Consider the following 16462-nt stretch of genomic DNA (forward strand, 5'->3'; position numbering starts at 1 on the left):
TGTGAGTGAGAGTGGTCATATGGCTGTGATGAGGGTGAGAGTGTGATGCAACATGTGAAGTTTGAGAGCAATTGGAGCATGTATGGGCTATTTACACTTCACTTCCTGTTTAATGGCGAGCCGAGGTGGCGTGCATGGCGTGGCATGCTGGCAACGCGCTGTGGCTGAGACTCAGAGCACGCGTGTAAAGTTTCAGGCCGATCGGAGCACACACAGGCCAGTTACACAGCACGTCTCGTGTTATGGCGTCGTGGCCAAATTGCGGGGGGCGCCATTTCCACACCGTCACACTTGTGCAGAGCGTCTTAATAATGTTTAATCACCACCTCCTGTAGTTTGTGCTGGGCAAATTTCAGGTGTGTACGACCTTCCCTGTAGGAGGAGGTAGACTTTGAAAATGGCTAAAACTGTTCAAAAGTCTGGCAAAATCGTCAAAATTGTCACAGAGTTTTGTCAAAATGGCAGACTTCCTGTTGAGTTTAGGGATTGGCGCTGATTGACTTTTTTGTGCGTCCTGACCTGTTACATATGCCCACTGAATCTTGTAGCTGTAGGTGAAACGGGCTTCCGACAGGACTGTGATAAATGCCAAAAACACAGCAAAAATGGACAAAATGGCCATAGATCGAAATTGGACGGGCCGCCATTTCCAAACCGGGCCTCATCTGCGGAGCATTTGAAGAACTTTTAGTCACCACGTCATGTAGTTTGTGCCAGCCAGATTTCAGGTGTGTACGACAAACTCCCTAGGAGGAGTTCGATTTAGAAAATGGCCAAAAATGGCCATTTTTCAGCAAAAATGGCCCGACATGGTCGCGGTTTTTCCAACATGGCGGATTTTCTGTTGGATTTACAGAAACATGCTTATGGACTTTTTTGTGCGTCACAAGTTGTTACACGTGTGGCGAATGTCGTAGTTGTAAATCAAACATCGCCCCAATGGGAATCTGTTGAAATATTGTAGGGGGCGCCGTTGAGCCGTGTCGCATTTTACAAGTTGGCCCAGCCTGACTTTTTTATTCGTCCTGACCTGCTCTATATGCCTACAAAATTGCGTAAGTCTAGGCCAAATGTGCTTTTGACAATTTAGAAGGTGGCGCTGTGGAAAAATTTTTCTATTGAGGTGTGTATTGTTCTTCCAAATTCTAAAATTTTTCACCGGGTCTGATGTGCATGGCAATTTTGATGAGTTTTCGAGTATGTTTAGGGCCTCAAAAACGCGTGTCTTTGGCACGAATAATAATAATAATCCGAGCAGTTCCAATAGGGTCTTCGCACCCTTTTGGGTGCTCGGACCCTAATAATCCAAGCAGTTCCAATAGGGTCTTCGCACCCTTTTGGGTGCTCGGACCCTAATAATAATAATCACAACGGTTACAATAGGGTCCTTGCACTGGAGTGCTTGGACCCTAATAAACATATCCCCAAATGAGTGAAACTGTAGGCTAAACTAATCAGTGATTAAAATAGTGCGATGGACAGATTGATGAATTAGCCAACTGTTGTCCCCTAACCGCAGAGAATAGTTGAATGACATTTGGCAGCAGGGCTAAAATGATCAGAATCAGAATCAGAAATACTTTATTACTCCCTTTGGGGAAATTGCTTTTAGTTGCAAATGCTCCCAATCAAAGATGATGACAAGTGATTGGGTGATGATTGTTTTCAGTGATTTGTTAAGTAAAGAAGCCGAGCGTTATCTGTATCTATTATATGTTGCTTTCCTTCATCATATATGCCTGTAAATTGAGCAGTTCTGGGCTGTTGGCTGAACAAAACAAGCTAGTTGTTGACATTGTAGTAGTTGCTTTGTACTCCAAGAAGTTCTAACACAACATTCCACAGATTAACTGATTATTTGAGAAACTAATCTGTAGATTAATGGATATTTGAACAATGTGCTTCCAACAGATGTGTCAAAGTGATGCAACAACAATTGTTTGTTGCATCCTCTTTTGGTAGAAAATGACGTTAAAAGACACAGCAAAATGATTTTTACAATATATTTAATTCGATTTTTTTCTTACAAAACAATTCCCTCATAAACCAGAACACACAAAATGCATAAAGAAAACTGTACAGTCAGTTTTGTCATGTCTGAACGTGTTCTAAACATGAACAATGTTATCTACAACAGTGGTTCCTATCAATGTCTATCACACCAAGCGGTTCAGCTCTGCAGCCCCTTGCTTCAGGGTTAAAGGAGAGGTACGGAAATAGTCATGTGACACTGAAGGTAGATCCAAACAAACAACGTGAGCTAGCCAATAATGTAGTTATATCAGCAAGCACAGGTGCAGTCTCTTTGTTCTTGCTCTCCTTGGCTCTAGTAGCGATGTCTTACTGCTGAATCGACCTTAAGAGAGAAGCTGACAGATGTGACGATGAGAGGGCAGAAAAGTGACTTTTTCACAAGCAACGGTAAACTGTAAGTGACTGTGAAGTATCACTGAGAGGTCAATGGTAATCATGTTGAAGATCTATTTTCATTACATGCATGTCTCTGAGCTGTCGAATACTGTAGGTTACTCATTTAGAGCCATCAGGGAAGCGACTTTGGATGGGATAGTGACTTTAGGAAGCTTCAGAGCCTGAATCTTTTTTTTTTTTTTTCTCCATTAAGACTAGAAAGAAAACTAGATTACCAATTTAACAAATTTCCATTCACATAGCTTAAATGTGTCTCAGATATATATTTCTCTCCTCAGTGCAACAGTGGTCTAGGAAACATTAGAGTCTTTGCCTTCTAAAAGACCATCATGCCAGAAAGGTTTTCATGGCAGATTAGCAGCAAATACTGAAGTCACAAACAAGAACGACAAATCTGCTTCACTCTTGTGTTTACTTTTTCTTTTCTTGCACAGCTTGGTTTCTACCCTACACATTGCATCGCATTGGGGAGTTACAGGCACAACTACGTATTAGGAGAAGATGATTAATATTTAATTTAGGTTGCTGTTTGTGGGGAGGGGAAACACACACAAGCAGATACAGTATACTCCATTCACAAGACTCCAGTTGGATTTACAGTGGTTCACTTCTCCTAGAGGACTCACGCGAAAACGCGTTAAAGCTGGACTTTGACATCGTGGTCTGTGGAGATAAATATGACTTTAATCTCACTTCTTTCAAACATGTTTGACCCACCAAAAAAAGGTCAGCAACTGCAAAATCCCAAAGGCTGTGAGTATTTGTGCTGTGATGCCGAAATATACCCCAGATTTTATTTCATTTCGAAGTCAAGTTCACACTGGGCCTCATGCAAGAACATTTTCTGTTTAGTCAGATTCACCAAACCCTCTTAAGTACACAAATGTGCCGAGACAAAGAACTGAACATGCTGAAGGCTGCTGCACTAACATGTGCCTCAAATCGAACAGAACCTCCCATGGATCTGGGAGTCATGATGACCTGCTGAATAAATCTGAATTTTAAGCATTAAGGTCGTCTTGGATACATATTTAAGTCACATTCAGTTTCAAATTTAAACTCCAAATTCATTCAGGTTAAGGCATTGTGAATCCAGGGTGAATTTAAGGGTTTCTTTTCTCTTTACTATAGTCAAACACTATGTAAATGACTTGCACAACATAAGGGGACCAATCTGGAATTTCACTGGTACAAAAAGGAGCTACTTTAAAAAATAAAAAAAATCACTTTGAATGCTCTACATAAATGCAAATCTGTTTGTCTGAGTGGTTCTTGCTTGAGGCCCACTGTGGTATTATCAAATATGTCTTCCTATGCGTTTGGGTTCTCACTTACTGGCAAGAAAGGCTTAATTAAAAATAGTCTTAAGCTAGCTGACTATTTGTATGAACTAGCAAGTTTGAGAAGTACAATTTAAGAGGTTTCTAGTTCTCTGAACATACAATTACTTAACCCTTGAACAGATAAAGTCAGAACCCTTTTTAAAACAAGAATTGGCACACAGAGAATACTTGCAGATCCTGATTTAAAAAGAAAAAGGAAAAATTACTCTCACGCTGGCACCCATTTTAGAGCAATATGTGAGAGCCATCAGGAGCATTCATATGTAGACCGGCACTACTGTCAATAGGCAGAAATGCCAAAGAGACATTATGGTTCCAGTAATTTCTCATAATGTTACTACATCTGCAAAAAGCTGCAGTTCTGTCTTGCTGCTAATGGATCATCATAATGATGATTAGTGCAAGTGAAAAAACACAGTTACACAAAAGATGACGCAGTACCTCCACAGACGAAAAATATCTATATATGAAGAGTTGCTGGTGTTTACTCGGTTACTGCCTCGAGACAGTAATTTCCGTTTTTTGTTTCAAAAGTACAGATGCAATTTCTGAGTAATAATAATAAATACACCTGTACATGTACAGCCATTTATGTAATTTGACAATTTCAGTAATTATTCCTGAAAACAGGAAAATGTTTAATCCAGTACATATTGCTAATATTTGTAAAAATGCACCTTTACTTTTGAAACAGGTTGCCAGGCTTTGAGATATAAAATATCTTTCCCTGTGCATATGTAGCTGCTATCCAGATAGTTTTTGATGTTGACTAGACAGTAACTAATAAAAGTTTTACTTGTTAATAAATACCACATGAGTAGTTGTCAGTCTACCAGACTCAGAGTTTGATCTTGATGCACAGCTCTCTGAGAGGATGTACAAATGCTCACAGCCAGTTAGATAGCAGAGTTGATGCTACTGTGGCTCGGCCTCAGCATATGGGTCAGTGTAAACCGGAGTCATTACCCTGAGGGAATCTGCTAAGTGGTGTAAGTGGCATTTTCAGGCTTCACAGCACAGAGCTGTGCAGGTTCAGAATAAATGTGAGAGACAACAGGGGACAGATTATACCACTGCAAGAGAACAGAAGATGTACTTCTCATTTCTGGTTAGGCTTCCTCTGCGACCGAAATATCCATCGTCGACGGCTAATGGACGAATTGGGCTCTTTGGATAGACAATGTAAATAGAGGGTATTACACATGTGCATAAAGCCAACTTCTGCCGGTATGAGGAGAATGAAAGCTTTCAGAGGGAGAGTACAGTACAATACCATGACGAAGGCGAGTAAACAGATGGTGTTGGTAGCTTTTAAAAGGACTCAGAACACGCATACACTAAAGGCAGACAGGACAGACTGACAGTTTGTGGTGATTATATGCAGCACTGGTGAAAACGACAAACATTGTTGAGATAAACAAAAATCGGAAAGCTTTTTAGTCTAAAAAAAGTGAGCATTGTGCATAGTTCATAGTTCGTTAATAACCCCTCTTCAGGTACCTATTTGCTGTGATAACATGGAAGGAAGTGCAATAATGTACAATTCTGTATAGTTAAGTGCACATAGATCACTGTTGCACTGAACGGCATTGACACTTTCTCCCAATAGAAATATCACAACAGATTTTCTTAATATTTTCTCAATTACTCTATTTTTAAGTGTACTTTTGTTACAACAAACCCAGACATGTTTCCCTCTTGCTCAGTTCTAGGGTTGAGTCCACAACTTATGTTCACATAAATCTTAATAATAGGTAATTTGGCCTGATCTTTCCTTCTCCTTTGTCCCCCCACTTATGTCTCGCTCTTCTTCTACATCTCCTGGTTTTTGTTTTTTTTTCTTTTTTACTCATACCTCCCCCACCCAAACAATTGTGTTCCCTCTCTTGATGTCTGACACCTCGCAGTGCGGCGTTCTCTGTTTGCCATTCAGGACAAAGAGCGACTCGACTGACGGTGTCACCAGGTACTGTCCGAACAACCCGCTGGAGACCACCACTCTGTTGGGGCCTCCCCACGGCCAGGCTTGGGGGCCCAGGGGCTCCTTAAGGCTGCGGAGAACCTCACTGCGGCCCGAGGACAGATCGGCAAACAGCAGGTCCGTGCCTGAGCCCGAGGTGGCCACGACCACATGCTGGTTGGACTCTGTGAAGGAGGGCTGGAAAACCAGATCAGAGACAGCTACAGGCTGGTCTATTTCCTGGTTCAGACCCAGCTCCCCTTGGAACGACACTGTCTGTACTATCAGCTTTGAACTCTGCAGGTCAGGTGTCAGAATGTAGCGGCCATCCGGTGACACGAAAGCCTGGCCCGTGACATTCAGGTTCGGACCAATCACAGCATCTGTCACGCTGTCGATGATTAGCTGTGGTGGGGCTTGCAGAAAGCTCTTGCTCTGGCACTGGACGAAATAGAAGCCACTCAGGTGTGTGTAAGCCATGCTGACTGGTATGCAGCTGTAGTTCTTCAGGCTGATGGTCTTGACACGGTGGAAGGTCTCCAGATCAATCTTGTGTACCGCAGGTTCATTTTTGAGGAAGACAAAGGCAAACCTAAATCGACAAAGTTCAAAGCAAAGGTTAATAGCCTTTCTAGATTTTTGGGGCAGTGATTAATACACATCGAGATTCTCATTAGAATTCTCATTTGCTCTTTTCTCCTTTGCATCAGAAGGACAGCTGTGATGAGCGAGCCATAGGGTCGTCTATGTTTTAAGGTCAGAGGTGGCTGAATGTGTGCTGTCTTACCTCACGTGAGTGATGATGAGGTTAGTTGGAGGAATGAAGAAGTCGTTCACCCTCTGGAAAGTCGTGCGGATGGCATGATGTGCTTCGCCCACGCTGGCTTGAGGAATTACCTACACACAGTGTCAGGAAAGATCCATGTACATATTAAACAGTAAAACAAAGATAGAACAGTTTATTATGGACAAAGGTTTTCATTATAACTCTCAAATATTAAAGATGAATTGGCTCTAAATACAGAAGCTGTTTGATACTTTCATACATATGAATGTAAAAATAGAATTTTTGGAGTAGAAGCAGTGCTTAACTATAAACTTCACAGTTACAATAATCCCTGCTAGACTGTTTTGCCTGGAACCACACAAAGGTAATTAGAGTTTAGATGATGTGTTTGTATTAGTTTCTTTGCTGCCCGAACTTAATGTTGTAGGAATGTATTCTGCCTTCATGTACAATTGAAGCTGTTTCTCACTGAGGTAGGAGCACCTCCATCAGAGGTTGCTTCTGGTCCTTCTGGTGCTTCTACTACAGACCGACTGATAATAGATTTATGAGGCTTTTGTATCAGTATATGGTTTTAATTATGCTTATATGTAACATTTTTATAGGGATCCCTTAGATATGATTTGTAAAGGACACTAGAAAAAAACCAACAACAAAAAAAACAACAACTTGCAAGTGACTTCTGATAGACAAATTGTGTGAATAACCTTTGTTTTGTATTGGCTGCTATTTGGACAGCTTCTGATTTAACAATGATATACAATATGGCCGAGCTGATGCCCTTTTGCTGTTAAAGAGAATGTAGTGCCTTTATTTATGGAATCAAGACATTATAAATTGGATGAATAATACGGGTACAGCCTGTGTTAAATGTTTTGATCCAGAGATGGAGATGTTATATGTTTTCAAGAACCAAAAAAACTGTGCAGTTGTCTTCTAGCACTTGGGATTACCATGACCTGGATGACTGAGTATCAACATAGACATACTGCCTTGTACTTCGGAGCGAAAACCGTTCGGATGGTGCCGGAGTACAAAATGAAATAGAGGGAACCACCTCCATTCAACCTGAGTGCAAAATACACAGACTTGTCCCCAACAGCTTATCCCTCGGCTCTCCTGTAAAGCAGCCATAGAGCAAAACAAATACTACTGAAGGCACTGAACCAGCTACTGAGCGAGAGATTAAGATGGTCCATTTTACTATTGATGCATTTAGAGAAGGATTGGCCAAACTGTCAAGAAACTGACAGTACTTCTACACAGTACAGTCATAAAGAAAGTTTCTAAGTTTGTTGAAAAGGCACAGTTATCACATCAAAAAAGGCCAAGAAAGAGCAAACACAAAAATTCCAACCATTTCAAACAATTGATGACACTACATTAGTAGACATTCAGGATAAGTGGGTTAAAAAATAAAGAAATACATCTCATTGGGTAGGGACCTCCCACAACTGGAGAAGGACTTCCCTTTGCCATAACTCAACAACAGGTACAACTAGTGGACCTCATTACTATCACAGAATATAAAGAACAACAACTAGACATAATGCAAAAGATCTCAGAATGAAGATTTCAATGACGTTCTCTCTCACAAAAATAACTACTTCCAACCTCACAACCCACTAAAGGAAGACAGTAACATCTCTTAACAGTGGACCATCACCATCTTGCTGTTAGATAAGAGATTTAAATTGATCCTTAACACTGCCGATTACCGTGGCAAAATAACGATACTCCTCAGTGACAACATTGCCTTCTTAGGGTGGATCCCATAAGCAGTTACAACAAGAAGATCAGAGACTGCCTGCAAAAACTGAAGAAAGGAAAAAGCCACTGACTGTCCATCATACTACAGACTTTACCCTGGAGAAGCCAAAAGACACATGCATGGACTTCCAGTGATGCACAAAGACAGAGTTCTACTCAGACCCGTGAGCAGCAGCATAAACATAGCAACATAAGACATTTGAAAACACATTGCTACCATACTGGGACTTCTAGTTGGAAACACTTCATATTACAACCAAAATTCCACACATTTTGTCAGTAAAATCCAGAAAACCATATCCCAGATGGGACCAGAGTATCATCCAATGTTCCCTCACTTTTCACATGTATACCTACAATGAAGACAGTGGAGATCTTTAGAAATGAACTACTTCAACAAGTCTCTGTAAAAAAAAAAAGAAAAAGAAAAAAAAAGATAAGATATGTGCCCTGATGGACCTCTGCCTGACTATACTTATTTCAAGTATAGTGAGGGTTTCTCCAGGCAAAAGCATGGCTGCTCAATTGGCTCTCCAGTGTCAGCCATTGTGGTCAATCTCTACATGGATGCTGTGGAAAGAAGGCCACTGAGCTCTCTAGAGGGGAACACCATTCAGACAGTTGATCTGAAGTACAAGTAAGGATGGTTGGGGAGAAAAACAAACAAACAAAAACAAAACAAAAAAAACTCCTTCTTTTGGACTGTGAGTTGGACCTTTAGGAAGATGGATGCTTCAACAATGAAGTTTCTTGGACACCCCCACACACACACATCAGTACCTACTGTTGGACTCCCACCACCTACAGAAGCTGAAAGTCACCAGAACCATACACCACCTGACTAAGAATGTCCCTCGCAAGGAGGGGAGAAAAGAAAATGAGCACACACAGATTAAGAAAGCAGTCAAAGCCTGTGGCTATTCCAACAGGGTCTTTATTAAGTCAGCAAAAGGGATCTGACCAAAAAAACACCACAACAACAAGCAGACCACAAAAACAAGAACAGACGTAACAACACTGTCATCCCGTATGTGACCGGAGGCTAAGACGACCCAGAAAGAGACTGGTTCACCCTCAGGACAAACCACCCAAACACAAGCTAAACAATGTTATATATGTAGTTCAATGCACTCAGAGGTGCACAGACATCTATATATAATAAAGCCACAAGCACTTGACACAACACAGGAGAGCCAGCTCCTCAGGACAAGACTCAGCAGTCCACCTGCATCTGAAGGATAGAGGACACTCCTTTGAGGACGACAATGTCCACATTCCGGACAAAGAAAACAAGTGGCTTGAGAGAGAAGTGAAGAAAGCCATTTATGTTAAACTGGAACAGCCATCTCTAAACATACACTGTAGTCCTGACATTCCACCTCAAGGCTGTTTCACCACCACCTCAAGTCATGTGAGTTGAGGATGAGAACTTGGAACCTGGAACTCTCCAAATGTCAGAGATGAAGAAACCTCTTGAATAAGAAGTGAAATGTCTCCAAGAACCAAAAAGAAGTCCAGTTGCCTTCTACTGGAGCACTTAGACTGATGACGATGTGGACTGGGCAGAATGGCATTATCTTATACCACATAAACTGTATTGGTGAATATGCCACTAATTAACAAGCGATGAGGTGTCTTGATTTGCAGCTGAGTTTCTTTACGTCAGTGTAATTACAAGTTTATGCTTCAACTGTAGCAAATCACACATCATTTGGTACGTTTGCAACGGTCTACATCAGCATCAGAAATCCAGTGCTGGGGGTGCCCCTGTAGTTCAACTGGTTCAGCGGGCGACCCATGAACAGGGGCTGTTGTCCCTGACGCAGAGGTCGTGAGTCCAGTCCATGACCATTTACTACAGGTTCTTCCCCCACTCTTCTCCACATATTTCCCATCTCTCTCCACTTTCAACTATAATACAGGCTAAAAAAGCCCAAGAAAAAAAAAAAATCTAATGCTGGTTGTTTAGTTTAGTGTCTTGCTCTGAGATGCACAGAATCTATTTAGATAACCAAACATAAGACCTTGTAGCTTCATCACAATGCCCTGCTGCTCCTTCTTTCTGGAGGTGAAATGAAGGCTCATACTATATGTCAGGTGTTAACAGTCGGGGCTTGTTCAGGTGACACCTCCATTCATCCTAAAACAGATAACCATCTACAGCACATGACTTGGGCTGATGAAACCCTACCTACCTCAGTTCTCCGTAAAAGCATCTTATTCAGTGATGGGTGTCTGAAGAGCACACGCCACAATAAAAGCCCCATCCCTCATGTCTTACACCTGGCACTGAATCAGCATGTTTGTAAAGGGCTCCTGGTGCACTGCCTTGTCCATGACACATGCTTCATCATGCATGCCTCCGTGATCAGGTCACAGTCAAGGACGAGGTGAGGCGGTTTATGGGACTGCATTTATTAAAAGCAAATGGGGAACATCTGCTTCGTAAAACCACCTCCAAAGTAAAACCACTTCCTTCTCATGTTGCAACCTCCACTTTATATTTTCAGACAAATTCTGCTTATTAACACGGTTCTAGGTTTAGACACCTAAGCAAATGTTGCTGGAGAGCATATAGAATATTTTTTGAAGGGAAACAGCCAAGTGTAAAATCTATTTTGATGTCTACGCCTACACCACTAAAGCCGAACCTCTACCTGATGCCCAGTGGGGGGCCTGACTCCACATTCCTTCCTCAGAACTATCAAATGCAAGGAAATAAAAATAGCAGTTTAAGTTGCCGAGTTGTTACTTTTGCTACACTGCTGCAATACTCCTCAGAAGTGCTCTCTTTTTTTTCCCTCCACCATCCTGAATATCTCATCCATTTTTAACATAAAGCATCAGCCTGTTTCTCACTGCTAGCAAGACATGAAAAGAATCCTCGTTAACAAAAAGTCATTACAACAGTTGCAGAATACAATGACGGGAGTTAATGAGGTTCAATGTACTATCACTCATGTATTATTAGGCAGCTGCTGTGGTCTTCGGGGCTGCAGGTGCTCTCAACTTAATGCCACAGGCTTCCCTTTGTTATCGCTCATCCTTGGATTTCATATCCACACACTCAGCACTGAGGCCCAATTGAGTTTTTCTCTGCCCCTGCCTTGCTGGCTGACCTAATACCTGAGGGGGATTTGGTTCTGACTGAGTAGCTTTTGCCTTTCAACAACATTCACTCTGGAGAAGCCTTGAGTAGTGTTTATTATGTGTTTTTTTTCTTTTTTTAAATTTCCCATCTAGGCACAGTACGTCTAAATGAAATGGGATTCCTCGAATGCTCCAGTGTATTTGTCATTTAGAAAATTCAATAAATCTTACAAGGCATTTTTGTATTGCCTGGTGCAGCGCATGTTACATGGTGTCAGAAACTGGGCTTCTTCTATATACTGTTAGAAATACTTGTCTTGCTGCTCCCGGGGAGCTATGAAGCACATTATGGATTCCCTGGAAGAGTCATGTTCAAGATCAATGCTCGCTGCTGAATTTTACAGCTCAAATTAATAATTTGTGTGTTCTACACCCTGCGGCATATATGATACATTTGTAAATGTATGCATGGCAACATATGGATCAGATAGTCATGTTAAGTGCTTTCAGTATCACATAATTATTTGTGACATTCCTGCAAACAGGCATTGGAATCAAGCCACACTGTGTTTCAAACATTACTATACAACACAACATGTTGTTTGTAGCTGCCTTCTACAAAGACACGTTCTTATTGATCTGATGTCTCTATCAGCAGGACTGCTACAAATCACCGCTGGTTTGTCGTCAGTGTCTGAGTAAAGCCAGTTTCTGATCTGATACTGCTATCTGACTATTAAGTGTAAAGGACCTCTGCTGCCATGACTAAACTAGTAACCATTTGATTAAATGTTCTACATAAGAAAGATTTTGAACATTTCTAAAACAGCAAACAACCGTTTGCTTTGTAAAGATAAAGTGCAGTCATGGAATCCCTACAACCTCTGGCCATGTGTGCATGTGAGTTCCTTCCTTTGAAACTATCAGGCCTCTATGCATTCAGAAACAGAGAGTTTTGCCACGCTGCTTTGTAAATGTGCAGTTTGGAGTGTTCAGCTAGTACACCTAAACATTTTTTTACCTAATTTATGTACACTCATTAAATCTCATCTCAGTGTTTAAGTTTCTACCACTGTTTTGCTGCTCTCCTCTGCTCCTCTGTTTTACTATGTGTCCATTAAATACAACAGAGGGGACATAGCAAATTAAAAAGACACAGACAGACAATTAGATATATATACTTATTTAACTCAGAGTAAGTAAAGTAACCTGACAAGAGATAGTTAAAAATATAGTCAGAGACTCAAAACGCGAGAAGAAAAAAACAAGAATGAAACCCGGGATGTTTAAGTTACTTGGTGTGCTGTAATCATGACACTACTGCACACTTCTTTCAATCATAAAACTGCCAAATTCTAGAACAACTGCTTGTACAAAAAACAACCTTTGAACATTTTGAAATTCAATTGACATTTTGAAATGCTTACTTTCTCAAATTATAAAAAACTCAAACAAAACAAACAAAAAAAACACAATTGTTTCTAAAATAAATAAATAAATAAATAAATTAAGTAAATGATGCCAAAACTCTGCCAGCAAAAATGTCAACTTTGGTGTGATACAGCAAGAACTAACACATTCAATAATGTGTTTTAATGTGACAGGGAATGCTTACAACTTCATTCACGTTAAGGAGAGATAAGGCTGAGGAGTGTCAGGTTGAAAAAGTCGAAAAGACAAACAAACACACACGAGGAAATTGAAATAAACTAAAACCTGAACCTTAAAAACTGACTTTATGGTAAACACTGCCTTTTGTGAAGAGAATTAAAATAAAGGCATGATTTTGCCAGCCTAAAGTAAATAATTGCAGTTTCCTGTTGTGACAAATTGTAGTAGTAATGATTTCATTTGCAATAATAATCAGTGTAAAATACATATTTGGCAAATGTAATAAAGACACAAATGGGGAGAAAACAGATGGGAAATACTGTGTGTGCGTGCACAGAAAAAAAAAACCAAACAATGTGCCTGTGAGTTAAATATCTTCTTGGCACGTAGATAGAGATGAGACTGACAGTCTGAAAGGCCATGTCTCTCTCTGCCCGGCAGAGATTTCTCCATTTGTCTTCTCTAATGAATTGACAATCACACTCCCTCTAATGTTTACAGAGAGTTATTGAGCCATCCTCAAACTTGGCTGCTTAAAAACACAACACACACTGAAACAAATGCGCACCTACACACATTTGCCCGTCTCAAGTGCTCGAATTAACATGCACAAACAGAGACACACGCTCATGCACATGTATGATCCGCTGAAGCGAAGCGGTGTCTCTGGTAGTGACAGGCTGCTGCTCAACAGGTCAATTACTTTCAGTCCAAATGATAATGACATTATCAGACCATTTATTTGTGGTGTGATCCATGTGGCCTCCAATCCATTATGTGGTTTCCCTGCAATTGCATTTTTGATTGATTCATGCCCTGCTCAGTAATTATTCATTACTCCTGAATGACTGCAGGAAGAGGGGAAATGAATAAAATGAAAAACACAAAAATATGTTTTCAGCAGTTCAACCAGCAGCCCCCGAAAGGGAGAAATGTTATGCAAAGCTGCTCTCAGTAGTTCCCTCGAATTATATGAGGGGAAAATTGTTTTGTCTGTGATGAAAAACATCTCTTTCATAACATTTTCTGCTTTATTTAAAATTAAGACTCTGATGGAAGTTTAAAACCACTCCAGCACAACCATGGTGAGTGTGTCCTTTAAAGTGACACAAAAGCAAATCCCCTGTTTGTACACCTACTTTCTGTGAAGAAAAGGTGCAAAACTCAACAACAGGCACACACATGCTGTCCCTTTGGCCATGCACATTGTGAATCAGGAGAAAACTGTTAAAACCCACACGTGGTTGTCTTTTCACTACTGTCTCTGCCAAAGCATAGTGGCACCTTTGTATCCAAAACAACCAACCATTATAGCACAAATGTATTTCAAAACAACCAGAGATAACAGTGTAAAATAGACACATTACACCGTCACCAAGACGTGTTATTTATAGAACCATTTGACAAACGATTGCGGTGCCATTAACAGCTACATGAGGGCTGATTAACTATTAAAAATTTATATGAAACCACTGGTGTTCAAAACCAATAACTGCACTGGGGGAAAAAAATCATTTATGCATTCAAGTGATTTTCTGAATATAAAATGAGTCATTTCGCTTGAAAGATCCTCAGAAGAATAATACATTTGAGGATGTATCATCCCTCTGCAGCCCTCGTAATGAATAGACACAGCACAAGCCCGAACTGCACAGACCAAACACAACACCTCACACGATTATAATGGGATCCTTCCCTCCAGTGGGACAAAGCAGAACAATAAACATGTTTGTGTCTATTACAGACATTACAATGGGATCCCTCAGTGGCTTTACTCATGGCAGCATCCTCTGCTGTTACACAGGCAAACACATAAATACTGGCCCTTTAAAAACAGCATCACACCACTCCCACAGGTACCAGCTCCGGTCCCTTCCCTCTCTCCTCCACCTCCTCGACCCTCTCTGCATCCTCCCCTCTCTTCCCTCGTCTCACCCAATCCCCCGAGGTGGATTAAATACAACCACACCTGTGATCATTTCTCATTTGTGAAGCCTCCAACACCAGCAGTCCAAAGGGACGCCAGGCACAAGCCGACTGCAGAGCAGCTGTGAATTGTTGTTTTTGCTTGCTTGGTAAATGCTCTAAAACATACATAGATTAGATGTTGTCACGCAAATACTTATCACATAAACAGGGATGTAGGTACACAACTGGCCTCAATTAGTTACGAGGTACTGTTTTCCTCACTTGGTTAACTTTCTACACCTCATATAGATTATAGTCTCCCAGGAAGATAATCGCTCATCAGAGTCAACAAATGCACACACCGCAATAGTGGGTGAAGAAATACGACAATAATAAAGAAGGGCTATTTTGTAGTTTTAGAGCTGTGAGAAGCTGGATTCATGTAAATTAATCACCAACCAGGGATCAAAACAATGAGGCCGAACAGAAATTAACTTTCTTCCCTTAACAGATCTATTACATCTTCCAACATTAGATTCACGTGTCAGATATTTACTCTGCCATGACATTTTACAAACTGGAGGAGACAAACATATTGTAAGCAAAACACAAAAGTGTCACTTAAGCAATTAACAAGCAAACACTTGTCAGCACCAAAAGGAACTACAGAGATTAATTCATTAATGTGTGCATTAACACTGTTTCTCTTGTCACTTCCTGTAACCATAACCTGAACTACCCCCAACAAACTGCCCTTCTCCATTTGTTCTTCCTGTGTTCATCTCAGGATTTGTCCACAGAATCCATCTGTCGTCAGTTTAATTGTACCTGTCCACATGGGCATGTGCAGACACCGGGGACTACACTGCTTCCTAACACTTGATGGGTGCACAACTGGGCAGTGTTATGATAGATGACTGGCAAGTGCTTTGCAAGAGGAATCCAGCACAGTCTTCACCCTCGTACAGCTGTGTGAAAACATGTGCTGCACCTGACTGGACTAGTGCTTCATCTGTATGCTGTCTGTTCTGAACCAATATGCCTGCTTGTTTAGAAACTAATATTACAAAAACAGCTAACCGAAACGTGTTTCTTAAAACATTTGATTTGATGTGAGAAATAAGCAATGCAGTTGCTAAATCTGTCTTTATCTTAGATCAACAGCAATTGGTTTGAAAGTGATGCGTTGTGAAAGACAGACCGTTTCTTTGCCCACTCCTCATTTGCATATAGTTGAGGTCTATCAATCTACCTACCTCAACATCTATCTGTCGATGCTGTTGATCTAAAAAGATCACAAATTCAGCAACTGCATGGCTCATTTCTGGTCTTTGGTCTTGTTTTCAGAAACACGTTTTGGTGAACTGTTTTCGTAACAAGCTGCCATGTCGGTTCAGTTTACCAGTGAAGCTTTTGTCCAATCCAGTGCCGTCAGTGTCTGTGTGGTTGTCGTAGGGCGTAGCTTTTAGTGATTTCCTGTCGAAGATCACTTGTCAGTCATCTATCGTGACGCTGCTTAGTTGTAGACACGTCAAACATCCAATGCTGAGAAGCAGTGCAAGC

At 40.9% G+C, this 16462-nt stretch overlaps 1 protein-coding gene across 1 annotated transcript in view; it reads right to left on the reverse strand.

Annotated features, from left to right (window-relative positions):
* Positions 1-5622: 5622 nt before the first annotated feature.
* The window catches only part of fstl4 (follistatin-like 4), a 213367-nt gene continuing 202527 nt past the window's right edge, over positions 5623-16462 (reverse strand). The window contains exons 14-15 of the mRNA XM_008293395.1: positions 6521-6630; positions 5623-6325 (exon numbers count right to left, since the gene is read on the reverse strand). Coding sequence (XP_008291617.1) covers positions 5623-6325; positions 6521-6630 — 813 coding nt within the window. The remainder of the gene's footprint in view (positions 6326-6520; positions 6631-16462) is intronic.

This window comes from Stegastes partitus, unplaced genomic scaffold, assembly GCF_000690725.1.
Source record: "Stegastes partitus isolate 25-593 unplaced genomic scaffold, Stegastes_partitus-1.0.2 Scaffold882, whole genome shotgun sequence".
Classification (NCBI taxonomy): Eukaryota; Metazoa; Chordata; class Actinopteri; family Pomacentridae; genus Stegastes; species Stegastes partitus.